We start from the raw sequence: 11628 nt of genomic DNA, 5'->3' as shown, positions 1-11628 counted from the left end.
ATTCAATAGAGACTTGTCTACTCCAAAGTGCATGGTCTGGACCATTACGTGATATTGGAAACATTAGGTCATTATTTTTCTTCTGAATATTTACTCTTCTATAATTTGATGATTTAAATAGACTCTTTAATTGACGACTTAATTAGTAATAGTTCATATTTTAAATTATTACTCTTGTAATAAAACAATGCTTCTGTTTCTAATTATGTCACCCCTCTCTCCACCCAAAAAAGATCAAGTAAGTCATGTTGAATATGGATTTATTAAGTACTTTAAGTATAATTCTTAGAGTATTTCTATAAAATGACAAGATACTTTGACAATATTGCACTCAATTTTGTTTCTATATTGGCATCAAGTTTGCTAAACATTTTGTAGCTGGTGACCAAACTAAATTATTTGTATTAAATTGCATTACTAACTAAATTTCACAACTCAACACTGCCTTGCCACTTGTGATAAGACAGATGCAGAAAAGCAAACAAAAAACTAGCCTCTGATAAGCAGAACAGCATGCATAGTAAATGCCCTGAAAACTATAAGGGCAGTAAGTCCAGTCTTTCAGCAATAAATAGCTGAAGAGACAATCATTAAGAATTTACACTCTGTAACAACTCATTGATCTATCAGTGGGAATTGGAATCTAGAAATGTTACTTTAGAATTAACCCATGTTAAATTTCTTTATTGTCTATTACCAGTGCTAGCTCTAAAGTTAGTATTAACTGAGTTTTTTAAATAAATTTTAGTTTTATATCTTGTGTATTATTTTTTAAATCAAATCGTTGTATTGGAAGATCATCTTTTATTATGAAAGGTTGCACGAGAACTGAAATATAAAGCAACCCCTGCTTTGCAAAAGATAATTTTGGAAAAGAAAACCTCACCTTATGTTCTGCCATGTTCAGTCTATTTGAATTCCACATGTTTTTCATTTATATCACAGAGCTAGGATTTATAAACATATTATCCCAGCTCTCATGTCATCTGTAAGTTAGACTTTATTAAACTATCAATACCATGAGCAGAAAAAGAACAAGCTATAGTGCACCAACTTCTTGTTATATCTTTAAACTATTTCCAAAATCTACTCAAGGAGATCTAAATCAAAGTTACAGCCGAACCATGAAATAAGAATTGAAGATCAAAAGCACTACCAAAAACAGAAGAAAAAAAGCCTGTAATTATCCAGCATGAAGCAAGGGGTAAAATTTTACACTAAAAGGTAGGAGAGTTATGTCCGTTATAGCTCAATTTTCCAAAAGTGAATTTAAAAAAAAAGTGTAGGAAAAACTGTAGTGGAGTACATACTTTTTATTGATAGAATGAAGCACTCCAAAATTTCAAAAATGTTTTCCCACTATAAAATTAGAAAAGAGCTTCAGTGCATGAAACCTTTAGGAGAACAGTGAAGTAAATATTGAATATTGTCTCCAACATCTATTTTACAAAATGGAAGAAAGAGTCTATAAACAAAACACTGCATCAATGCTATGAGCATTATAGACACAGATGGTGACCCTCAGCAGATAATATCAGGCAGGTAACGTTTTAGTGACCTAATGTGACAATAGAAGGATTTAAGGACAAACATCCTGTCATTTTTCTTGTCATTCTGGCTTGAAGGCCCACTGGCAAGAGTTTCAAGCTGAACTTTTAGTGTGAGCTGGAAAGATGTCAGTTTGAGCCTGAAATTTCTGGTATAAGTTTGGAATGCAAATAGATTGTGCTGTTTGTTGATTGGGGAAAGAGCTATTTGTTTTGGACAATACAAGAGAAGCATCCGTGTATACTGACTGAATATTATTAGACTAGCCAATGTTCCCTTTGATTTTCTTGGGAGATCAGACAAGATTCTGTGGTGTGGCCATAGGCTCCCTTTGATTTTCTAAACACTGGAAATGCAGATAGACAAGATAAGTGATTGCATGTTAATTAAGTGTGTTAAAGTCACCTTTCCCATGATGATGGCTTTGAAAATTCCAGACATATTAGAGCAAAGTGGAATGCATTGCCAGAGATTTGTCTACAACCCCAAAGTGCTAAATTCCTATTAGTAAGGGCAAAGTTTCATTTCACTAGATTATAAGGGCAAGCTGAAGCACAAAGTCATCACAATCAAATAGCTAATAATTATTTTAATCTCTCATTTCCATAGCATTTTTAATCTAAATGTTTTTCAAATCTTGTTTCCTTTCAATCTCACTAGTAGTGATGTTGAATTGATTTACACTAGCATTGTTGTTTTCAGGTAAATAAGGCATCAAAAACTTTAATTTATTTTATTGGCTCAGTCACAGAACGTATGAGCAAAATGAACCAGAAGTAGAACACTGACCCCTTGATTTGCAGACCATCATAGCTCCACTAGAATTTGAAAAACTCTGAGAAGCTAAATTAGTCTACAGTTTTTGATACTAGTTGAATCACTGTGGAAATATGATAGAAAACTCTTTGGTGATGGAACAAAACTTGTCATCACAGGTAGGTATCAGAAAAATGCAATTTTTCAAGGTAATAAAAGGTAGACAAGAAAGAGTTAAATTGGAATAACAGAATATTTAGGTAAATAGGAATGTGATGGGGATTAAATGTAGAAATATTAGGAGAGATTGTAAAATGAAGCCTTAAAGGCATGCATTGAAACATTGTACAATTGTCACAGCAGGATTTGGCTTTTGGGTACACCTGGACTTGTACAAAATGCTCATGTATAATGTACACATTAGCATGGAAGTGCTTGGCCCAAGGACAAAGTTTATTACTATAGATCAGTTTTGTGAATTGACACATTTCCATTTCTGATGGTGAAATGATGTAAAAGAGCCTGGGCTTTGGAGTCAGGATGGCATGCAGCTCTGGCTCCACCACTTACTGCTTATGTAAACTTGGGCTATTATTTTCTTGCCTCAGTTTCTTAATTCATAAAATGGGACAAGTATGCATCCAGAGGGGATGTATGAGAATTAATTGAAATGGTGTGAATGAAGTACTTGCACATTTTCTAACATATAATAGGTGCTGAATAGGTGTTCCCCCAATTAAAATGTAAAGAAGAATTGTATCCAGTATGAAGAGTTGTTTGCAGCCAATAATATTGAAAGAACAGAAATTCATCTGTACTTCTAACTACTCATAAAAAAAATAAAATAAGTTTCGAGGTATTGGTTTAATTTTACCACCACTTTTCCCTCTCTGGCAAGAAAAATGAAATTAGCATGTGTATGGTTTTAATTTTTATTGTTGGCATATGTGCTTTAAATGTTAACCCTTTATCTTAATTGAAATTATTTCTAACAACATTTTTTGGCCCTAAAATTCATAGCTAGTAAGGTTGGGCTCCATGCTCATATTCATAAAAAGCTTAAATTCATACAGAAAATAGTCCATGTATGAAGTAAATTAAATATAGTTAGAAATGTCATAAGTTGAAATTCACCTATAAAAATAAAATAGCTTCAACTACTTATTTGATAAAGGAAATGTAACAAGAAAAAATAGAAAACATAATATCAATATGTAGGTTTGAAATATCATACTTTCTATTGAAAACATAGTTGAGGTTTATATAAAATTTGGTAAAATTATATACAATTAACACTGTTGCATCTGAATAAATATAAACAACTCAGGCAATTTAACTCAGATGTATTATTTGATTATGCTAATGACTTTACATAAATGTATTGGAAGGCTAATTGATTTTTTTAACCTGGTTTCAATTATATGCATTATGAAAAATATTTTGTCAGCAAAAAAGTTAGAAAATTTAAAAACAAAGTTTAAAGAAATAACATGTAATACAATTATCCAAAATATAAGTACTAACCATATATAATTAAATACACTATTTAATACTCAGTTAACTATTACATTGAGAAAGGTATGGAAGTTCAAGATTCATTTAATCTTGAAAAGAATGACACTTAAAGACTCTAGCTATGGAAAAGGGACAGGTGATAATAAGAGTATATGTTACCACATAAATATTTCTAGTTTGTAATTCATTTTTTAATTTCTTTAGTATAATGAATCAGGAATATTGCTATGAAAAAATAAATTTCCTAGATAAATTTAGATTTTTTAATGTATTGTCTAGAGACTGAAAGTATGTAAATATAAAGTACAATTAAAAAATTAATTTTACTTTATATAACATGCTTTTTAAATTAAAAACAAAGTATACAGTTGAAGAAATATACATCTTACTATTATAATAAAAAATACTATGATACTAAAAGCAAGATGTATAAAATTAAAATATGCACAATATAACTTAATTATGTTTACAACATGCCAAAACAAAAAACAAAAAAAACCTCACCTCAAAATGTTTGCTTATTGATCTTGTATAAAAGTCAGGAGTTTTGTTCCACAGGCAGCAATGCTCAAGAATTTTTTACCTTTTCCTATCAAATGAGATATTCAATTTTTTTCTTACAAAATTGCCCACTGAATTATTAAACCAACTCCAAGCTAGCCCAAAGAGAATAGAACAAGAAATTTGTGTTTTAATTGGAGATCAAATTGGAAAGAGCTTTAACATTTATAATCTTAACCATTAGATTTTTAATATAATCAATGCAAAATTAAGTAACACTTCAGCATTCATGGGACATGCCTTTTACAATATATCATGTTTTGTTATACATTTTGACATTAGATCTGCAAAAGCTCTAGAACCATAGTTTTTAACATTATTTCAATTATGTATACATAATTGGAAACAAAGAAAATGATGAAGTTTTAAAATAGCTCAGCAGCCTTACAGGGTAGATTGAAATTTTAGGCGAGACACTCAAGGGTCAAAATATGGCATATTTAAAATATGGCGTAATAGTCATATTTAAATTTCAAATGAACTTCCAAAAAAACATGTGCTTTAAGTGAATCTTTTCTAAGGTGAAATGAAATTCTGTTAAGGGCATTTACTTGCTACATTAATATGTATTTCTGAAAATAATAAATAACATTTTTAATAGAAGTTCTGGAAATTTACTCTTTTGTTTCTAAATTCAAAGCATCATGAATAATTTGGAGGTGCCCCCCCAAAAATCTGGAGTGGTTCAGTGTGAAATTAAGATGTTACATATATTTATAAACCAACTAGGAGAAATGTATTACTTCAAAACTGGGCATGGGTCTATATTTGACACTAAAAGAATACCTTGGTAAATTAAGTACATGTGGAAGTAGATTTCTGTTAAAACAAGTGACTGTGTATTGTTTAGAAAAAAAATTAAAAACTTCCTCCTAGAATTTATTTTATGGAGAATAAAAGATAATTTGTTGCATTAAAGAATTCTTTAAATGGAGAGTGAGGTTTCAGTTACAGAACATGAGAATGTGTAGCCAAAGAAAGCTTAAGTTACAAAATTCATGGGGAGAGAGAAGTACATTATATTGTTTATTTTTGTTGAATTTACTGGGGTGACACTGGTTAATTAAGTTATGTTGGTTCCATGTGTATGATTCTATAATACATCATCTGTATATTGCATCTTCACCACCCAAACTAATGTCTCCATCACCATTTATCCTTCCTCTATGCACTTTTACCTCCCACGACTCCCCTTTTATTCTGGCAAGAGCCATATTGTTGTCTGTGTCTATTTTTTGTTTTGTTTTGTTTTTGCACTTTAGAAGCCACTAAAGATTCTCATCTGAAGAAAGATGATCTAGTTGCTTCCTGGCCTTCTCTGCTATCTCTGTCATCTACACTTCATCTATGATAGAATGAAAGAGATTAAAAACAAACAAATAAGCTCACAAATGTTGGAGCAGTTAAAAGTCATACCCCATTTTAGCATGTGGAAAAGGAACAAAGGCCAAGATTTAATTCAGGCTGTGCCATTTAATAGCTATGACTTTAGGCAAATTATGTAACCTCTTGAATCTCTTTTTTCTTCTGAAAATAAGAACCATAATAAGTAACATGTATTATGGGTGAAGAGCCATTATATGCACTAATTCATTGGCAGGTTTTCTTCGTATTACTATTTGCCAGGTTGTTCCAAACCACACAATGTTTGTGTTTTCCTAATTCTTAATTGCTATTCTGTTTCTCCCCACAGAGAAAAGCCTTAATTCAGATATTGCTCCCAAGCCCACGATTTTTCTTCCTTCAGTTGCTGAAATAAACCTTCATAAGACTGGTACATATCTGTGTCTTCTTGAGAAATTTTTCCCTGATGTTATTAAGGTATATTGGAAAGAAAAGAACGATAATACAATTCTGGCATCCCAGCAGGGAAATACCATTAAGACTAATGACACATACATGAAATTCAGCTGGCTGACCGTGACTGCAAAGTCAATGGATAAAGAACACAGATGCATCGTCAAACACGAGAATAATAGAAGAGATGATCAAGAGATTCTTTTTGCTTCAATAAAGAAAGGTATGTATATATAAATACAACCTCCTAGAACACTCTTTTTCCCAAAGGGAATGTCCCAAGTGTCTGTCAAGTATTAATAAAAAATGTATATGTGAATCTTTCTTAAATGTTGCTACATTTAATAGTAGCATAGATGTCCTGCTATTTCCCCACACAATTAAAATAGTATAGGCTTTGGAACATAAAAATATAAAGAAATAAAGAATTTTACTTTTCTCAGCCTCAGTTTTATCATCCAAAATATTAAAGTCAGATGATTTTTTGGGGGGTTGTTTTATGGTTTAAGTGAAACAACATACCTGAAAGCACCTAGCAATTTAACGCACAATTAATGCTCAAAAAGAGATTCCACTTTTGATGATCTTACTTGACCAGAAAATACGGACAATTATGTATCTTTTCGAAATTTTCTACTCAGCAAGCAAAGTCACAATCACTTCAGTCTTGCTATACTCAAAGTTTAATCAAGGAATTATTTGTTAGGCAACAAATGGTGTCCTGAGGGAGTTGGATCAAGTTTCAACAAAAACAATAACTTAGCCCTGAAGTTTTTGTATGGTTCTAGGGTTTTCAGATTTGAATTTTATAAAAACTGTAGGTAAGTTTTATAATGAAAGATTGGGTGACAGCCGATGTGCAGAAATAGATTTCCATTCTACATAAGGAGCATATTTCTTGCCATTGGAAACAAACAGGTACTGCAGTATTAGCTTGTTTCAGGCCTGGAAGGACATGGATGAATACACTAGGAGGAAGTGCTGTCCCAAGAAGGATGCACAGAGTGAAGAGAATACTGTACACTCTTTCCCTTAACATACAGGGTCACTTGAGATTCAGGCATGATGTCATGAAGGAGTGCCTTTGATTCAGATTTTGTACATATTTAGACAGTGTGTATAAATGTGTATAAATGACCCATGGACATGGACAATGGGGTGGGGATTGACTGTGGGAGAAGAGGTGGGCAGGGTAGAGGGAAGCAATGGGGGAAAAAGTGGGACAACTGTTAACAGAAAAACAAACAAACACAAATTTTTAGTGGGGAAAAGATAAAAGAAAAATGAAGGCAAAATAAATAAATGAGCCAGCAAATCACCCCCCCCCAACAAAAAACTTCACATGAAAACAAAAAACATTACTTTATTGTTTTTACCTCAATTGATACATGATGATAAGAGATTTTGATTTATCTTTTAAAGGATAAAATCATTGTAAGGAAAATAAAGAGACTTTTAAGACACAGTGATATGAATCTTTGAGGATAGTCTAACATCTCAACATAATTATACTAACATTTTCAATCTTGGGATTTATCCCAAAGCCTATTTCTCACACTTTTATTTTTAAGGTACACCAAAAAAAAAAAAAAAAAAAAAAAAAAATCTCATTGAGTGCCTAAAGTCACATACCAGAATTCTAGCCATATGGATAAGAACACATCTAGTAGACAAAGGCAAACCAAAGCAACAATTGCCACTGTTTTCTTCCGTCCAAAGGCCAATGAACGTTTTAAGAAATTTTGTCTTTGTATGTATATTTGCCTCTTTTAAAACATTGTAGATAAATACAACTATAAATGTGACTTGGCTTATCTCTTTATTTCTGGAAAGAATTGCACTGAGATGCCGGGCTCCTGTAATATAAGGGTCACTTGGTAAATATAATTAAGATACCTGAAAGAGACGACGTTTTTAGTGCCTACCATAGTGGAATTATGTTGTCTCTCTTTAGGAGATGTGACAAAACCTGTGAGAATGCAGGACCAGGATCCAAGGAATGCAAAAAATAAAATTCTGGAGACTGAAAAAGGTAAGAAAAAAGATTATGTTCTGGAGCCTCCAGCCTAGTGAAAGTGATTTTGGACTTTCGGTCTCCAGAACTATAATATATCAGAATAAATGTGTGTCATGTTAAAAAAAATAATATTCTATGGATTATTTTTACAGAGTACTTTCCACATATTCTCTTCCATTTAATCTCCCACAATGATCCTTTGAATGCTGGCTCTGTCCATCACTGGTATGACTCTCAGCAAGTCATTAGTACTCTCTTCGCCTCATTTTCTCATCTGTAACATGGAATCCAAAAACAAACAAACAAACAAACAAAAAACTTCAGTGTTACTGAAAGATTAAATGAGATAACACACCTGAAGCATTTAACATATACTATGCCACACAGCTTTGCACACTAATAATTACTCAGTAGGCATTAGCTTCTTTAATATTGTTGTCATGTCCACAAAGGCAACAACTTCAGAAAAAGAAAATTATATGCATGAGCTAGAGTCATCGGGTTTATGAATGAATGGAAAAGGCATGGCTTAGATGGGAAATTTGCCTACACCAGGTTCCTTCAAACCTATAAGATTCTGTGATGGATTATACTATTAAACAAATTTATTTTGGTAGCAAATGTTCATATCAGCAGTGTGTACTGACTATAGAGCAGTTCTGTTTTGTGTTTATTTTTTCCATTCAATAAGTATTTATTGAACAGCTACTTTGAAGTGGGCACTGTGCTAGGAGTGGTGAATACAGGAGGAAACCAAGTAGTCTTGTATAGTACACTCCAGTTATGATTACAAAGAAAAAAATGTATCCTTCATGAACTTCAACATCTTCATGTGCCGAAACACAATATATGAATTTGATTTACTGAATTGTAAAAAGTCTGGGCATCTCTTTCTGGAATTGTTGGGCTCATATTTTTAGTGGTTCTCTCCTCTCTGTAGGGAGATTCTATTTAGCTATCTATCTGTCATCTATCTATCTATCTATCTATCTATCTATCTATCTATCTATCTATCTATCTATCATCTATTTATGTGTCTGTCTATCAACACACACAGGCACACTGTCAAATAATGGTTACAAACAATTCATTAACAGTTCTCATTTCTTGTAGAGATTGCTGGTATTAATTGTACAATGGAAGATTTTCTGAAAGATAAAAGTGGTATGTTTTTGCATATATTTGCCTTTATGTCATGCTATAGCATCTTTTCCTCCTGATCAACATAAGTTTTGAACTTCTCTATCTTAAGATAGAGAAATCAGAATGGCTGGGTTTTGTAGAATAGGCTGAGTGATATTGTAAGTCAATTCATGCTTTCCTTGTAGTCATCTTAGCATAGCAAATGCTGGCTTTTGGTATGAGATGACTATGAATTAGCAGGTGCCATGATATGCTTGGGATTATTTCAACACTGTACTTAATTCATTTGTATGGCTTTAGTTTCTAATGACTAGGGAACACATTTTATCATTACTTCTAGATTTTTTTTCATCTTTGGTCCTTGCTAATAGTTAATAACAGGAACTGACATTTACTGAGCATTTTTATAAGGAAGACATAGTGCTGTGTTTTGAAAGCATTTTCTTGTTTAATTATCTTCATACTCCTGTAGAAGTGTACAATATATTTTTCTCATTTTACAGATGAGAGCAATGAGCCAAAATTAAGACTCTTATACCATGCCAAACAGCTAGATCTGGGGTTTTAACTTGGGCTAAGGGAATCAAGAGTTCATACGCTTAGTTGGTTCTCTATTCTTCCTCTAAGAATCAAGTCACAGACCAAAAAATCCAAAAGCCAAGACCCCAAGAGACAATGGATGCATGGCTTTGGCAGGGGTTGAGGAGAGTGCCTTGTTTCCAAGTACCACAGACTGGACTTCAACCCCAGTTCTTTTAATTATTAGTGGCATGAGTATGGGTACTTAAATTCTCTGAGAAATACTTTTCTCATCTGCCAACCAGGAATAATTAGACCTAACCCAATTTCTGAGGAGATAAGGTCACATATGTGAAATGTCATCCAGCACATGGTATCTCATTAAGCTGGCATAGAATATGTACAGGTTTCTGGCCCTTTATCCCTACATGTGTACAAAGAAAGCACCTAGAAGCATTGACTGTAGCCCTGCTGGCCTCTCCTCTGTTTCCAATCTCAAGGGGGCTCTGGACATCAGCTAACATCTTACCTGACCAACGCAAAGGAATTCTGAGCACATCAGCTCTAGAGGTCCCTTTTCACACCAAGTGCTAATCATTCTGAAGTTCTGACACTATGAAGATAAAGTGCGTCAAAAGGAAATTTCCACGGGAAAGGACTTGGCCTTGTGGTTTATTGAACAGTCTAGCCCACCATCATTGTCATCAATTTCTTGACATCATATATTTCTTGCAAAACTTAAAAGATATTAATTGCAATTACCTTATGCTATCATAGCTATAATGAAAGACAGCTGAGAAATGAGTGGCCTCTTAAAGTTTCAGGGAATTTGGATTAACCACTTTCTTCTAGTTAACATAGTGCCCTCTACTAAAACCTCATACCCACCACCTGTGAATACCATCATATCTTCAAGGATTCTACCCTTAATAGGAATCATATTGCATGCACATGCAATGACTCAGATGCTTCTAAGTCAGTAATTCAACTTTATATTTATGCTTAACCCTTTGATGTCAGGGTATTATTTATTGCACTTGGAGATACAGAATTTTAGTGAGTAAAAATGCCAATTCATGTAGCTGGGATTGAAATCTGGTCTGGTACTTACTAAATGCATGACATCAGGCAAGATTTTCCTCTCTCTGCCCTCATTTTATTTGTAAAATGGGAACTAAAATAATAATCTCATAGGTTATTGTAATGATTATGTAAGAAAGCTCTCAGAATGTTTGCTTAATGGTTAATGAAAAATATTAGCTTGTATTATTAATTAGAGACATAGTTGGGGTGAAGAAATAGTAGAAGTTATTTACCACAAATACTTTTTTCTGATTGGACTTTCTTATTAAAAATGCAATCTTAGTTTTTAATATTTTGGAGAGTTCTAAGTGAATTTAGCAGAGGTTGTTGATTGACTTGACCTGCAAGCTATATTCTAAATTTTCTTGTTGTTATTGGTGGTGGTGCTGTTAGATGTTGGTTTATTTTGGGGTTTGGTAGTGTGGAGGTGTCAGTCACTTCATTGTAGATTATAATGAGACCACCTGTCATTAATATTTCCTACCCTTTCAAAGGAACAGATGAAGCTAATTAAATGACTTCTTCTAGATTTATTGCAGTTGCAGTTCACCAATACCTCTGCCTACTACACCTACGTCCTCCTCCTCCTCAAGAGCCTGGTCTACTTTGTCATCATTTCCTTCTGTCTGCTTAGGAGAACAGCAGTCTGTGACCATGGAAAGAGTTCATAACAGATGATGGCACAAAAG

At 33.1% G+C, this 11628-nt stretch overlaps 1 gene segment (V, D, J or C); it reads left to right on the top strand.

The window, feature by feature from the left end:
- The first annotated feature begins 513 nt into the window (after positions 1–513).
- LOC150001805 (T-cell receptor gamma chain C region C10.5-like) lies at positions 514–8302 on the top strand. The segment is given in 4 exon segments: positions 514–547; positions 2421–2483; positions 6074–6400; positions 8132–8302. Coding segments are annotated over 4 exon segments (540 nt in total).
- Positions 8303–11628: the final 3326 nt, after the last annotated feature.

The sequence above is a fragment of the Furipterus horrens genome, unplaced genomic scaffold, assembly GCF_987537825.1.
Source record: "Furipterus horrens unplaced genomic scaffold, mFurHor1.1.pri manual_scaffold_9, whole genome shotgun sequence".
NCBI lineage: Eukaryota > Metazoa > Chordata > Mammalia > Chiroptera > Furipteridae > Furipterus > Furipterus horrens.
The sequence above is the reverse complement of the archived record's forward strand: the minus strand, read 5'-3'. Positions and strand labels throughout refer to the sequence as shown.